The sequence below is a fragment of the Chiloscyllium punctatum genome, chromosome 10 (assembly GCF_047496795.1).
Source record: "Chiloscyllium punctatum isolate Juve2018m chromosome 10, sChiPun1.3, whole genome shotgun sequence".
NCBI lineage: Eukaryota > Metazoa > Chordata > Chondrichthyes > Orectolobiformes > Hemiscylliidae > Chiloscyllium > Chiloscyllium punctatum.
Genome location: NC_092748.1, coordinates 22,919,473 through 22,935,897, shown reverse-complemented (window position 1 = coordinate 22,935,897; position 16,425 = coordinate 22,919,473). Strand labels below are relative to the sequence as shown.

At 45.3% G+C, this 16,425-nt stretch overlaps 1 protein-coding gene across 1 annotated transcript in view; it reads left to right on the top strand.

The window, feature by feature from the left end:
• LOC140481750 (mitogen-activated protein kinase kinase kinase 13-like) overlaps positions 1-16,425 on the top strand; it is a 125,310-nt gene that overhangs the window by 75,327 nt on the left and 33,558 nt on the right. Inside the window, 5 exon segments of the mRNA XM_072578286.1 lie at positions 7,224-7,382; positions 8,726-8,884; positions 12,841-12,949; positions 14,488-14,597; positions 15,287-15,403. Coding sequence (XP_072434387.1) covers positions 7,224-7,382; positions 8,726-8,884; positions 12,841-12,949; positions 14,488-14,597; positions 15,287-15,403 — 654 coding nt within the window.

Below are 16,425 nucleotides of genomic sequence, written 5' to 3'. Positions count from 1 at the left end.
CATTCTAGATTGCTCACATGGTGACCTCTCCATGACTACTTTGTCAATTCCCTTTAGCATCTTGCGTACCTCAATTAGATCTTCTCTCATCCTACAAATTTCCAGTGAGTATAGGACAAAACTGCTCAATCTCTCCTCATAAAACACACTTTTCATTCTCTGAAGTTAATTTAGTGACAGGTTCACCAGATTATCAGGCTGTTTATCTGACATCCAGTACTGGAAAAGCAGAAATTTCCTCTGACTGAATAACTGGGAAACTAAAACCAACTACACTGTTCCTTAGCTAGCATCTTCTTCCCTCCCCCAGCAACTGTCCGAGTTTGCTACCTTGCTGTCACTTCTGATGCTGGGGCGACACTCTGACACGTTTCTGTGCTGTCTTTAACACTGTCTGTTAAAGACTGCCGAGTTTGAACCGGACTCTCCTGACACTGTTCGTGCCTCCGCCCATCTGTTGTTGAACAACCACACCAAGGAAATTGTTACCTCGGGGATTTGACTGTTCTCCTGGCTGACCTCTCACATTCTCCTCACTCGAAAATTTTTAAGTTCTGCAATCCTAATCCTAACCTGCCTCACCTTCACCCATTGCTGCTGTGCTCTCTCACCTACCCAGATTCCCAGATAAGCAACAGTCTTGCTTGAGTCCTTGTGTTCCGATCCCTTTATTATCTTATATTCCTCGCCCTCCCTGTAATCTTCTACAGCCCTCATGCCACAACCCCCTCTTGAGATAGCTGCGTTGATCTGATTCTGGTTTCCAGGGCATCGCCAACTTAAATTACTCCACAATTAACCTTTACCCATTGAGTTCTGAAGCTCTGGAATGCCCTCACTAAACCTCCCCCAACTCTCAAACCTCATTCTCCTTGTGTAAGGATGATGGACTGTCACTTTAAAAGTCTGATCATGTGATGGTGGTGATGTCACTGTAATCAATGCACTGACAAATAAAGGGAAGCTATAAAATGTATTTTTCACTATCCTATCTACTTGTGACTCAACTTTCAAGGAACTATGAACCTGCACTCCAACATCTCGTTGTTCAGCAACACTCCCCAGGACCTTACCATTAAGTGTGTAAGTCCTGCCTGGATTTCCAAAATGCAGCACCTCACATTTATCTAAATTAAACTCCCACGTGCCACTCCTCGGCCCATTAGCCCATCTGATCAAGGTCCCACTGCACTCTGAGGTAACCTCCTTTGCTGTCCACTACACCTCCAATTTTGTTGTCATCTGCAATCTTCCTAACTATACCTCCTATGTTCACATCTAAATCATTTATATAAATGACAAAAAGCAGTGGACCCAGCACCGATCCTTGTGGCACACCGCTGGTCACAGGCCTCCAGTCTGAAAAGCAACCTCTACCACCAACCTCTGTCTTCTACTGTCGAGCCAGTTCTGTATCCAGATAGCTAGTTCTCCCCGTATTCCATGTGAACTATAGATCATGTCCCCCACTCTGCCCTCATCACTCCTCTTTATTACTTCTTCATAAAACTCAAATCAAATTAGTGCGATGTGATTTCCCACACATAAAGCCATCTTGACTATCCTTAATCAGTTCTTGCCTTTCCAAATACATGTACATCCTGTCTCTCAAGATTCCCTCCAACAACTTGCCCACCACTGAGGTCAGGCTCACTGGTCAATGATTCCCTGGCCTTTCCTTACCATCTTTCTTAAATAATGGCACCACATTGGCAAACTTCCAATCTTCCAGCATTTCACACCTATCGATGATACAAATACCTCAGCAAGGGGCCCAGCAATCACTTCCCTAGCTTCCCACCGAGTTCCAGGGTACACCTAATCAGGTCCTGGGGATTTATCCACCATTATGCGTTTTAAGACATCCAGTGCCTCTGTAATATGGACATTTTTCAAGATGTTGCAATTTACTTCCCAATGTTCTCTGTCCTTCTCCACAGTAAACACTGATGCAAAATACTTGTTTGTATCTCCCCCATGACCTGCGGTCTCACACAGAGGCTGCCTTGCTGACCTTAGAGCCCTATTGTCTCTATTTTGTTCTTAATGAATTTGTAAAATCCCTTTGGATTCTCCTTAACTTTATTTCCCAAAGCTATCTCATCTCCTTTTTATCCTCCTGATTTCCCTCTTAAGTATACTGCTACTGCCTTTATACTCTTCTTGAGATTCACTCGATCTCTATTGTCTACACCTTATATATGCTTCCTTCTTATTCTTAACCAAAACCTTAATTTCTCTAATCATCCAGCATTCACTACACCTACCAGCCTTGTCTTTCACTCTACAGGAACATACTGTCTCTGAACTCTCATTATCTCACTTTTGAAGGCTTTCCATTTTCTAGCCATCCCTTAACCTACGAACATCTACCCTCAATCAACTTTTGAAAGTTCTTGCCTAATACCATCAAAATTGGCCTTCTCCCAATTTAGAACTTTAATTTTTGGACCTGGTCTATCCTTTTCCATCACTATTTTAAAACTAATAGAATTACGATCACTGGCCCCAAAGTGCTCCCCCACCGCCACCTCAATCACTTACCCTGCCTTATTTCCCAATTGCAGGTCAAATTTTGCACCTTCTCAGGTAGATACACTTACAGACTGAATCAGGAAAATTTTGCTGTACGCACTTAACAAGTTCCTCTCCATCTAAATCCTTAACGCTATGACAGTCCCAGTCTATGTCTGGAAGATTAAAATCCCATTCCATAACCACCCTATTATTCTCACAGATAACTGAGATCTCCTGACTATTTTGTTTCTCAGTTTCCCGTTGACTATTGGGAGGTCTATAGTACAATCCCAATAAGATGATCATCCCTTTCTTAATTCTCAGTTCCACCCAAATAACTTGCCTGGACCTACTCCCAAGAATTTCCTCCCTTACTACAGCCGTAATGTTATCGCTCATCAAAAATGCCACTCCCCCACTTCTCTTATTTCCCCCCCCCTCCTCTTTCTACAGGGAAGAGGTGAACTGTGCAGAAGAAGCTCATCACATGCTGCACCCTGAAGAAACACTGGTGTATTACTAAGAAAACTTCTCCATTGAAATCTCAGCTTTTCAACTGTTCATTTGGCTATCTCCCATAGTACCTCCTTAGGTGCCTCAATATATCCATGCTTTGTGTTATAACTCTCCTATGAAGCTCCTCCAGACACTTCATTCCAGTGTGGGCACTATGTCAATGCAATCTGCTTTCGTTGCTGTTAACTTCTGCCACTGAGTGTGTTATGGAAACAATTTGCCATTCCTCTCTGATCCTGAGAACTTTTACTTATTTTTTGTCCATTGGTCAAGTGTGACCTGTTCAATGGCCTTGCATCAAATGTCTTGCCTTCTTGTTGTCAAAAAACCTCCAATGCATTAGTCAAACGTGACCATCCCTTGATCCATGCTGCACAGTCCTCGTTCATTCCTGTCTCCTTAAAAGATGGTCACTCAGAACTTTTCCTAATAATTTGCCCATCATCAAGATTAGATTGACTGACCTTCCCTTCCTCCCTTTTTAAATAATGGTCACTAAAGACAGCTTTCCATTCCAACAGAAACAGGCCTTTAGACACAGAACTGGACAACAATGGTTGGAGCCTTTACTACTTAGAGTCTCCTTTTAGGTTTCCCTTGATTTTATGTTGTCCATATATTTTCATGTTCTCATTGTTTTCCTAATTTCCTCACCTATGCACTTTCTATTCTCCTCTGGTTTATGTACAGTATATAACTTCTCAGTTTCTGAGAACAGCTTTAATTTAACCTCAATCTGCTCTATTTGTTGTTTGACCGCTAGCTTTAGGAGTTCCCTATTTTTCTTGGTTGCTCTGAGCCTTCAGTATCTCGTCATTGATGCCTCCCACTGTCCTGACACTTCAATGTTCCAATCACTCTGGCCAATGACACCACAGTTTGGTTAAGTTGGTCTTTCCCCAGCTGTCAAACCTTTACTCTTGGCCGATCTTTGTCCTTTTTCATAACGACTCCAAATTTAACTGCGTTCTGACCTTGACTATGTACTTGCTCTTCCATCTCCCCTATTTGTTTGCTTTTGGAGTCTAATGTTGGACGTACCCAGCAGTATGATAGCCCTGTTTCTGCTCTTCACTTCACTGCAATCCACATCGCCAGATTAAATGATCTATCTGGCATATCATTCCTCTTCATTGCTGTCATGTTTTTTTAATCCAGTATTGCAATCTGCCTGCTCTCTGCTGTCTGAAAACCTTGTGAATGGGAATGTCGAGATGATCTTTATGCCCTTTAGATTGCAGTCTTAATTTATGTAGTAACCATGGCATCTTGTTTACAGCCTTGAGCGACTGTCTGTCTGTGTGGAGTTTGCACATCCTCCCAGTGTCTGCGTGGGTTTCTTCCGGGTGCTCCGGTTTCCTCCCACAGTCCAAAGATGTGCAGGTCAGGTGAATTGGCCATGCTAAATTGCCTGTAGTGTTCACGGATGCGTCAGTTAGGGGTAAATGTCGAGGAATAGGTTTGGGTGGGATACTTTTCAGAGGGTCGGTGTGGACTTGTTGGGCCGAAGGGCCTGTTTCCACATTGTAGGGATTCTTTGTTCTATATGTGCTTTCCATCAGACGTAGGAGCAGCAGTACACCATTCAGCCTGTCAAGTCATACTCCCCCCCCCCCCCCCCCCCCCCATTCAATGAAATCTTGTCTGATGATAATCTTCAACTCCACTCTGTTGCCTTTTCCCCATAACCCCTGATCTCCTTACTGATGAAAAACCTGTCTGTCTCAGCCTTGAACATACCTAATGAACCTAGCCTCAGCAGCCCTCTGTGGTGAAATAAATTTCACAGATTCACTATTCTGAGAAAAGAAATTCCTCCTCATCTCTATATTCAATGGGCAAGCCCTTACATGGATGATTGAACTCTAGTCTGAGAGTCCCCTACAAGGGGAAACAACCTTTCCACGTCTACCAGATCAAGTCCTCAAAGAATCTTGTAGGTTTCAGCAAGATCACCTCTCACTCTTCCATATTCTAACAAGTACAGGACTCCTCACAGCCTCAGCACACCTTGTCTTTTCCAGTAGGTCCCTTACCTTCAACTCCACAGAGGCATGCATGAATACATGAACACCAGCAGGCGCACAAATATGTGAATACAAGCACAATATGCAGATACGTGTGCAAAAGACCAAAACTGTCCATAAGCAGATACACACAAATGCGTGTATCTGCATACAGGAACATGTATGTGCACATACCTCAAATGTACATGCATAGGCTGGCATTGAATCAAATACTCAGAATGTTTATATATGGAATAACATATCCAAGGAGTGAGTTAAAGACTACATTGTAAATACAGGGATTTAGACAGGTTAAGGAACTGTGCAGAATGTGCGCAATGAAATACAATGTTGAAAAATGTGAAGTTATCCATTTTGGTGGGGAAAGATCGAAATCCAGAGTGTTTCTGTAATGGTGAGAAGTTGGAAAGGGTTAATGTCCAAAGGGACCTGGATGTCCTTGTTCACCAATCCCAGAAAGTCAACATGCAGATGGAGCAAGCAATTAGGAATCCAAATGGGATATTGACCCGTATCGCAAGAGGAGGTGTTAAGTGTGCCTATAGTTATATAAAGCTTTAGTGAGACTGCAGCTGAGGTGCTGTGTACAGTTCTGATCTTCTTATCTAAAGAGGGATATACTTGCCACAGAGGGAATGCAGCTGATTTCTGGGTTGGTGGGACTGAGCTCTGAGGAGAGATTGAGGAGACGGGGTATTCCCGACAGTTTAGAAGAATGAGAGGGGATTTTGATTAAACATGCACAATTCTTACAGAATGGACAGGGTAGAAGCAGGAAGAATGTTTCTCCTGTCTGGGGATGGGTTCAAGAACCAAAGGAACAAAATAAGATTTGAATCATTTAAGACTGAGACAAAGGGGAATTTTCTTCACTCAGAGGGTGGTGAAAGTTTGGAATTCTCCATCTCAGAGACTTGAGAAAGTTAGCAATCTGTGTTTTTCCCTTATTATAGGGCAATATAAATGATTAATTGCTTCCCAGAGATTAAAGATATCCGGAGTAAAGACATGGGATGGGGAAATGAAGGTAGAAGATTATCCCATGATTTCTTTGAATGGGCTAGAGGGACTAAATGCCTTCTCATCCCTCAATTGCCTATGTTCTCCCACATGTAGCTCCATTATTCCTTTCCCTAGTAAAAGCCACATATGTATGGATGCCAACAGATCTTTTACCTTCACTAAACCACCCCCTCAATTGTGCCCACATTAAAAAGTTATCTTGACTGCTACATTATTCTTAGATTAGATTACATTAGATTACTTACAGTGTGGAAACAGGCCCTTCAGCCCAACAAGTCCACACCGACCCTCCGAAGAGCAACCCATCCAGACCCATTCCCCTACATTTACCCCTTCACCTAACACTACGGACAATTTAGCATGGCCAAATTCACCTAACCTGCACATCTTTGGACTGTGGGAGGAAACCAGAGCACCCGGAGGAAACCCACGCAGACACGGAGAGAATGTGCAAACTCCACACAGTCAGTCGCCTGAGGCGGGAATTGAACCCAGGTCTCTGGTGCTGTGAGGCAGCAGTGCTAACCACTGCTCTACCATGCCGCCCGTTATAGTGGGTGTTTGCAGGGTGCCAGTTGGCGTGAGGGTTGGGAGATTACTCAACTGCTGGGATTGGAGGGTCTGAGTTATAAGAAGCAGCTGGATAGGTTGGGACTTTTCACTGCAGCATAGGGGGTTGAGGGGTGATCTTATAGAGGTCAGTAAAGTCATGAGGGGTGTAAATAAGGTGAATAGCTAAGGTCTTTTCCCTGGGGTGGGGGAGTTCAAAACTAGGGGGCATATTTTTATGGTGAGGAGAAATATTTAAAAGGGTTCTGAGGGCAACTTTTCACAGAGGGTGGTTCATATGTGGTATCAACTGCCAGAGGAAGTGGTAGATGCAGGTACAGTTAGAACATTTAAAAGACATTTGGACAGGTACATGAATAGGAAGAGTTTATGGGTCAAACTCAAGCAAGTTTTGGAACCTTGGTAGACATGGATGAGTTGGATCAAAGGGTCTATTTTCGTGCCGAATGATTCTAGGCTGGGTAAGTGAGCTGGTAGAGGCAGGATTGAGGGTGGTGGTGCTGACTGACAGCTCGGTTTTAGCAGGTCACTTGGTTTAAGGCCTCTGGTCCCTTTCCTCTCCTGTTTCAGCGTCCTGGTTACCCATGACGACACTGTGAAGATCTCTGACTTTGGCACCTCCAAGGAGCTGAGCGACAAAAGTACCAAGATGTCCTTCGCCGGCACTGTGGCCTGGATGGCACCTGAAGTGATTCGCAATGAGCCTGTGTCTGAAAAAGTGGACATTTGGTGAGTGAGTGAAGTGTGTGGGGAGATTTTAGGCTGGCAACTAAGGGTGGTCTGGTAGCACAGTTCCTTAGAGTACCAGGGACCCGGGTTCGATTCCAGCCTTGGATGATTGTGTGGAGCTTGCATGTTTTCCCTGTGTCTGTGAGGATTTCTGCTGGGTGCTCCAGTTTCCTCCCACAGTCAAAAGATGTACAAGTCAGGTGGATTGGCCATGTTAAATTGCCCCGTCATGTCCAGGGATGTGCAGGTAGGGCGGATTAGCCATGAGAAATGTGGGGGTATGGAGATAGGATGGAGGGCAGAGTCTGTGTGGGATGCTCTTTGGAGGGTCAGTGCAGACTTGACAGATTGAATGGACTCTATCTACTGTGTAGAGATTCTGTGATTCTATCCTATAACCTGATACGGCGAATGGGGAGTTAAGTTGTGAAAACTAGCTCCCATCTGATGATCAAATACAAAAAGAAAGTTAGCAATTTGTGTTTGTTCCCCTATTATGGGGAAATATAAAATATTAAAGTTGGATGTAGCTGGTAAGGCAATTTGTCCATTCCCATCTGCCCCTCGAACATGGAATTATCAGGAATACAGATAATGTTCTGAGGGCCAGGTTCAAATCTCATCATGGAATTTGAATTTAAGAAAAAGAAATTTGAAATTAAATATCTGGCTGACAGATGACTCCAGACCCACAGCAATATGGTAGACACTTAACTGGCTTGGCCAGTGATGCCCACATCTCTGTGGCTTTCCCAGGCAAATCCAGTCAATCTCATTGGAGTCACACCTCCTTTCCTAGAGGACGTTAGTGAACCAGATGGATTTTGGCATCCAACCACAATTTCTGAGATTGGCGTATAATTTCAGACAATTTTTTTTAAGTAGGTGCCCTGTTAGGATTTGAAACAGTGTCCCTACAGCATTAGCCTGGACCGCTGGAATACTGTTAGTAGTCATATGACACCAGGTTATAATCCAACAGGTTTATTTGAAATCACAAGCTTTCACAGTGCTGCCCCTTCATCGGATGAAGTGAAGTGATCCAAGTCCAACCCAGCACCTCCACACTCTGGAATACTAGTCCAGTGATAGTGCCACTACACGACCACCTCCCCAGTTCTATGCATGTGTACAAATGGGAGGACGTGGAATTCATTTCCCCAGTTAATTAATTGTAGCAGAAAGTAAATATGTCAATGCCCAAGATGATTTGGATCAGGGGATGTAGCAATGTGAGCAGGCGATGACTGACTGTCATGTCAGTGTTACCTCCTCGAAATCTGTGCGGATCCTAGTGTTAGAGTGTCACATGTTCTGTTGCTTGTGTCCCCTGTTTGGCGCAGGTCGTTTGGGGTAGTGTTGTGGGAACTTCTGACTGGAGAGGTGCCCTACAAGGATGTCGATTCTTCTGCTATCATCTGGGGAGTGGGCAGTAATAGCCTGCACCTACCTGTCCCATCCACCTGTCCCGATGGCTTCAAGATCCTCATGAAGCAAACCTGGTGAGTGATTTTCCCCCCCTTTCCCCCACCCCCACCCTATCTCTGAGGCTGAGGGTCAACGTTTGCATACAAGGAGTCAACCAAGAGAATAGAAACCCTGTTCTGGTGCCATTCCTCGTGAGAGTGTTTGGGTAATAGGGAAGGGGCGAAGGAGGAGAGGGAAAAAGAGAAAGAGGGTTGAAGAGAACAAGAGAGGAATTAGGAAAGAAAGAGCTGGGTGAGGATGAGAGAGTGCACCCAGGCTGGAGGAGTGGGAAGAGAGAGAAAATGAGCTTGCCAAGGATAGGGATTGGTGTGGGGGGGACAGGGGGGAGGAGAGGGGTGGGGGGAAGAGAAACTGAGGTGGAGAAGGGGGGAGAGAAAGATGGGGGGAGCCATGATGTGGTGGGGAAGGTGTGTGTGTGTGTGTGAGACAGAGAGAGAGAAAGCGCCAGAATTCTAGGTGGAGAGAGAGGGTGAGGGAGGAAAAGAAAGAGAAAACAAACTTGCTGAAGTTGGAGAGAAAGAGAGTGCTCAGGATAGAGGGAGAGACAGAGCGCGCTATGGGTTACACTGGGTAAGAAGGGGACATGAGAGAAAGAGAACACCACAGCAGAGTAAGAGCTGTTTCTCAGCTCCTGGGTTTTGACAGGGCTCCAGATCATGCAATATGGGCTGGAGTTGATGGAGACTGGTAGAATAGCCCATCTGTAACTGAGTGGCATGGGGAGAATACAGGAGCTTCAGGAACTTCACTGGGGGAGGACAGAATTTTGTGTGAGGCAGTCTCCTCCTACACAGAGCTGGGCTGGACTCCTATGCAATGCAGGGTATGGGTGAACTGAGATTAGGGGGGGCATTAATATAATTCTAATGGTGCCCAGTGGACCTGCCCCAGATTCTTCTGGGGATTACATGCTCCCTGCTATTGCTGTTTGAACAGAGCCAAGCTGTACTCTCACTGCAGTCGAGATTGTAGGGAGATGGGTACTTGGAGCTGACTGGCACACTGCTGTGTCATTGTATATCATTACCCTACAGTGACTACATGTGGCAGTACAGTACAGTAATAATCCAGAACAATGTGCCTTTCTCTCTCTCTCATTTTCTCTCCCATGCTGCACTGTTTCTGTCCCTTCTGTTGTCTATGTTTTTCTGTCTCTTTATCTTTCTATCTCTCTCCTTCTCTGGTCTGATTCTCCGGTACAAGTGCATTGTCAGTTTGCTGATGTTGTTTGAAGCTGTTCCTGTGCTCTCCTGTAAAGTTCCCTGAGCACTATTCCCAGTGAGTTCTCTCTGTTGATTTGACCAGTATTTGTCGCTCAAGCGACACCATTCAAAGCATTCCTGTCAGTCACTCTTTGCAGGGATGCCCTGATGAAGAGCTCATGCTCAAAATGTTGACTCTCCTGCTCCTTGGATGCTGCTGGATCGGCTGTGCTTTTCCAGCGCCACACTTTTCGACTCCAGCGTCACCCTTTGCACACTGGCTGTCATGTTTCCCTGTGTAACAGCCAGTATCCTCTCATCGTCAGCTGTAAATACTCTGAGACTTCCTAATGCTGTCAGAAGTGGTTTCAAATATTTCATGCTTTCCTTTCTGTCCCTCTTCTTCCCCCCCCCCCCCGCCTTCTCTGTTCCACATCCTCTCCCTATGTCCTTCTCTCCTGTGTCTTAGTTCTACTCTTTTCTGCTTTTATCCTTTTGTGACTTTTTATGTCACTGTCTATCTCTCTCCTTCTATTTCTATCTCTTGCTCTTTGTCTACCTGTCTTTGTCTCTCTCCTTTTATGTGTCTATCCTCCTCCTTGTTTGTCTCCATTCTCCACTGGCCCCTTCCCACCCCCCTCCCAGCCCTATCCTTCTCTCTCTTTCCATTCTGCTCTCTCTGCCTTGGACATTACTGACACCTTTCCCCCTCCCCCCCCCCCCCAATCCTCCCTGCCTCCTTCATTGAATTGTATGGGCCTGCTCTCACCTGCAATGTTCTGATACAGCACCATCACTTTGATGTTGCCTACACCCCAGGGATTGAACGATCCTCAAACTCTCACTCCACGTTCCAGTCTATTTCTCAGCTACAAACTGCCCCTGCCCCATCACTCAGGATGCCTAACTCTGCCTGACCAGTGCCCCCACAGCCCTTTAGAGTCATCGCAATGTACAGCATGGAAACAGACTCTCCGGTCCAACCCATCCATGCCGACCAAATATCCCAACCCAATCTAGTCCAACCTGCCAGCACCCGGCCCATATCCCTCCAAACCCTTCCTATTCATATATCCATCCAAATGCCTCTTAAATGTTGCAATTGTACCAGCCTCCACCACATCCTCTGGCAGTTCATTCCATACACGTGCCACCCTCTGCGTGAAAAAGTTGCCCCTTAGGTCTCTTTTATATCTTTCCCCTCTCAACCTAAACCTATTCCCTCTAGTTCTGGGCACCAGCGAAAAGACTTTGTCTATTTATCCTATCTATGCTCCTCATAATTTTGTAAACCTCTATAAGGTCACCACTCCGCCTCCGACGCTCCAGGGAAAACAGCCCCAGCCTGTTCAGCCTCTCCTAGATCTCCATGAGCAGGAACTTCCTCCAAAACAGTACTGAGATAGACAAGATCATTATCTACAGTCACTACCACAATCACTGTGCCCCTGCATCCATCCCTCTCCTTGGTCATTTTATGCATGCTGGGTTCACATGAAATGTAATTCAGATTGCCCTTGTATAAGATTCCCATTCTCTTGTTGTTCCTTTGCTGCTGAAACACCTGCATCAAAAACTTTAGTTCCAGGAGACCAGACTATTCCAAGAACCCACCAGACCACTCTCCAATTATCCACCCTGCTTCTATCCTAACTTGCACCCGCTCTCACTCATCAGTCCCTGATTTACATTAGCTCTGGAGTCGTTTCCAATGTCTCAATCAACTTTGCCCTTGCCAATCTCTGTAACCTCATCCATTCCTAGCTCTCATGCCTCCAACTGATTTACTTTGTTTCCTGGGCCTGAAACTCTGAAATTCCCTCTTGAAACCTTGCCACACCTCATTCCTTCCTCGTTAAAACATCCATCTTTGATCAAGTTTTTTTTCATTTCCTATCCTAGGCGTGCATTTTAGGGCTTAGATCCTGGTCTTTTGAGGAGCCCTGCAATGTTTGCTGCTCTCTTTTCTAAATACAAGTGTTGTGTCTCTGTTTTTCTCACCAACTGATTTTTAATTTGTCCGAAGATAAAATTAGTAAATCACCAACACATCGTTGTTATTGTTTGTTCCCATTAATGTCAAAATTATCCTGACACTCTTGCTGTAACCCCCTCCCTTCCAGTTTCTGTCTGTCTGCATTATTCTCTTTTTCTGTCTCTGTCCTCTTGAATCAATCACTCTCCTATTCCCCGTTCTTGAGTTTGTCTCACTCTGACTTTAACCCCCACCCCCGTATCTCTCTATATCACTTACTCTTTATTTCCTGACGCATCCCAGTTTGTGTCTCTCCCTCGCTGTCACTCTATTTCTCTATCTCACTATCTGTCTCACTATCCATTTCCCTCCCTCTATGCTTTCAATCTGTCTCACTCTCCATGTCTTTCCCTCCTTGTACACTGTCTGCCTCTCCTTCCCTGTACACACATGCACTTGTTCTGTCTGTCTCTCTCTCTCTGTCTCACCCACTGTCTCCCTCCTTTCCCTGAACACACTTTCTCTTTCCATCTGTGTACCTGTCTCTCCTACTGTCTCCATCACCCCCCTGCATTCCTGTACAATCATGTACTCTCCCTGTGATTCTCTATTCCTCAATATCTGAGTAAGGGGGTGGGTATGCATGTTATAAAAGACTTTAGCAGGCAGATCTTGTTTTGAGTGATTCAGAACCTTTGGGAAATGCAGTCCATGTACAGAAGACAAAGACAGAGGATGGCAAGCTCGCGAATGAAGTTATACAGTTGATGAAGGAGCTGCTCTGTACTTTCAGGCACTGTAAACCTCGCAACAGACCCTCCTTCCGGCAGATCCTCCTTCACTTGGACATTGCATCCGCTGATGTGCTGGGCACCCCCCAGGAAACCTATTTTAAATCTCAGGTAAGTGAGCAGGAAGACAATCAGTGAGAAAGAGACCTGTCCCTCTCATGCTTGGATATTCGTGGGGACATTATCCCCATATCCCAACCAGTCTTAGAAATGCAGTCATAGAGTCATACAGCACGGAAACAGACCCTTCAGTCCAACTAGTCCATTCCAACCAGGTATCCCAACCCAATCTAGTCCCACCTGCCAGCAACCGGCCCATACTTCTCCAAACCCTTCCTATTCATAAACCCATCCAAATGCCTTTTAAATGTTGCAATTGCACCAGCCTCCACCACTTCCTCTGGCGGCACATTCCATACACGTACCACCCTCTGCGTGAAAAAGTTGCCCCTTAGGTCTCTTTTAGATCTTTCCCCTCTCATCCTAAACCTATGCCCTCTAGTTCTGGACTCCCCTCACCCCAGGGAAAAGACTTTGTCTATTTACCCTATACATGCCCCTCAAGATTCTATAAACCTCTATAAAGTCACCCCTCAGCCTCCGATGCTCCGGGGAAAACAACCCCAGCCTATTTAACCTCTCCCTATAGCTCAAATCCTCCAATCTTGCCAACATCCTCAGAAATCTTTTCTGAACCCTTTCAAGTTTCACAACCTCTTTCCGATAGGAGGGAGACAAAACTGCACGCAATATTCCAACAGTGGCCTAAACAATGTCCTGTACAGCCGCAACATGACCTCCCAACTCCTGTGCTCAATACTCTGACCAATAAAGGAAAGCATACCAAACACCTCCTTCACTGTCCTATCTACCTGCGACTCCACTTTCCAGGAGCTATGAACCTGCACTCCAAGGTCTCTTTGTTCAGCAACACTCCCTAGGACCTCACCATTAAGTGTATAAGTCATGCTAAGATTTGCTTTCCCAAAATGCAGCACCTCATATTTATGTCATTGGGAGAAGTGGACACACAAGTGGGAACATCAGAGAGCATTCCAGAGTCAAAAGACCCTGCTCCCAGCTTCCCAACCTGGTGACCAGAATGAGGTTTTGTCAGGCTGCCTTAGAGCTGGTCTCCTAGCAATGAGGGAACATCTCATGTAGAAGAGGAAACCAGCAAGGGAAATAGGGCAAGGGCAACTGTTGTAAACGTTGGAAATCAAACTTCTATTTTTTTTACAGCCCCCAAGCTGGATGGGACATGGGTTTGTTTGTCCTTCAGAGTCAAAGGTGACAATGACATGAAGAAAATGTCATTGAGTCAAGGTGCAAGTGCAAGGCGTAAATCTTATCATGTATCATGTACACTTGCCCCTTCGGTCCCAGGGTGTGGGGATGGATATTTGCCAGGGCTCCTGATTGGAGTGCCTTCCGAGTGACCCTTGCCCTATGGGCGGCAAGGATTCATTCCTGTTCATTTGCGATGCTTATCCAGTTGAACACCCCACCACCAATCCTAGACCTCAAATTGCATGTGAAGAGTGGCCACCTTGGCTCTGGTAACACAGACAGGAGTCTAATATTGTGTCTCAGTGTGAGTCCTTTCTACACAGTTGCACTTGTAAATAAAGGGCACATTTGATTTGCAGGCTGAATGGAGGGAAGAAGTGAAGAAGCACTTTGAAAAGATAAAGAGTGAAGGGACGTGCATTCATCGGTTAGATGAAGAATTAATCAGACGGAGGAGAGAGGAGCTAAGGTATGTGCTCTGCCTGACTCATAATTCAGTATATCCCCTGTAACTTTAATCCCAGGACTGAGAGTGTTAATTCCAGTCAGTCACCACATAATCCATTCAGGATTAGGGTGGTGCTGGAAAAGCACAGCAGGTCAGACAGCACCCGAGCAGCAGGAAGACTGACGTTTTGGGCAAAAGCCCTTCATCAGGAATTCCATCAGAAATCAGAAGACACACAGAAGAAAGTGGTGTGCTTTATTTTTTATATTGCATGGATGGATTATTGTTTGACATTTCCAGGTTGGGAAAAGGGAATTGCATGGCTAGAAAGCAAAGGGTTGGGGGGGGTGAGGGTGAGTCACGATGGTGGAAATTGAGTCGGCAAACCTCATTCAAAGAGCTGCCCCCTTGATACACCTATGCACGCACGTTGTGAGGGGCAGTAGAAGAACTGGAGATTCTAAGTAATGGGAAACCTAGATGTTTGTTTGTCTGCCAATGTTACAATTTTAACCCACGTTGCTCAGAGAGGTTTCACAGTAATGATAGAAACTCAGCGTTAAGGCTGTTGTGTGGCTCTTGACCTCTGAGCTTGTGGGAGTGGATTTAGACAATCCTGGGGAAGCAATGGGACATTGTATCTGATGCAGTCACTTTGTCAGACAGCGGTGGACGCTGTTCAGTCCCATTACCTGTGTCTTTTGTTCCAGGCATGCCTTAGACATCAGAGAACACTACGAGAAGAAGCTGGAACGAGCAAACAATCTCTACATGGAACTGAGTGCGATCATGTTACAACTGGAGATCAGGGAGAAGGAACTCATACAGTATGTACAAAAGCCACTGTTGCAATCTGCACTAGTGTAAGACAGAGTGAAAACTGCTTTTGAAATGAGAGGGGGTAGGTCCTTGTTCTGGTTCAGTCCCTGGTTTGATACAACTGAGTGTCCTGCAAAGTCACTATGAGTGCAGTTGAGATTTAATGGTAATAAAATAATATCGGGATACTGCGGATGCTGGAGATCAAAATAAAAACAGGAAGTGTTGAAGGAATTCAGGAAGTCTGGCAGCACCTGTGCAGAGAGAGAAAAAACCAGAGTTAATGTTACGAGTCCAGTAGGCGTCCTTCAGAAATTAACTGAGTCCTGAGGATTAGTTTACAAATGGAGGGGACATTTATCATTTTTCCTCTGCTCCTGGAGCTGAACAGACTAGGGTAGCCACAGCAAGCTTCCTTCCGCAATGTACATTAACAAGTCAGGCGAGGATTTTACAGACCCAAAAGCTTTGTGGCCTCTCTTGCTGACAGTAGATTTTTTTATTTGCCGACTTTGCTTTTGAACTCAATCGAAATTTCAGGCGTGGCTACAATGGAATTTGTACTTAGATTTTCTGGAATATTAGTTCAGAAACATGAACCCACCATAAGCTGCTGCCCACGACTGTATCTGCTCCAGATGCATTCAACTGATTGTCCCCTGAGCTAGGTGGACATTGTTTTAATGGGCAAGAGAGAGAGCCAGGTTGCTATTGGGCATTCACCTTGGAAGCTGACTGACTACTTGTTGTGAAAACAAGAGAGAGGAGGGAGCCCAGGACAAATCTCTAGGTGGTACGCATGGAGACAGTCCTCCAAAGGTGGAATTTGAGGAGGTGAAATTGCTAGAGGTACTCAGAGTATAATCGGATAGGTAGTGAATGCAGTCAGAAAGCAGCACTTTCCTTCATGTCGAACACGTCAACAGTCTCATATTCAAATGATGTGTGCATATATTAATTTCCTTACATAGCTTCAAACCCTCTCTGTCTGTAAACCCCTCCCACCCCCTTCAATCTATTTACATTTATC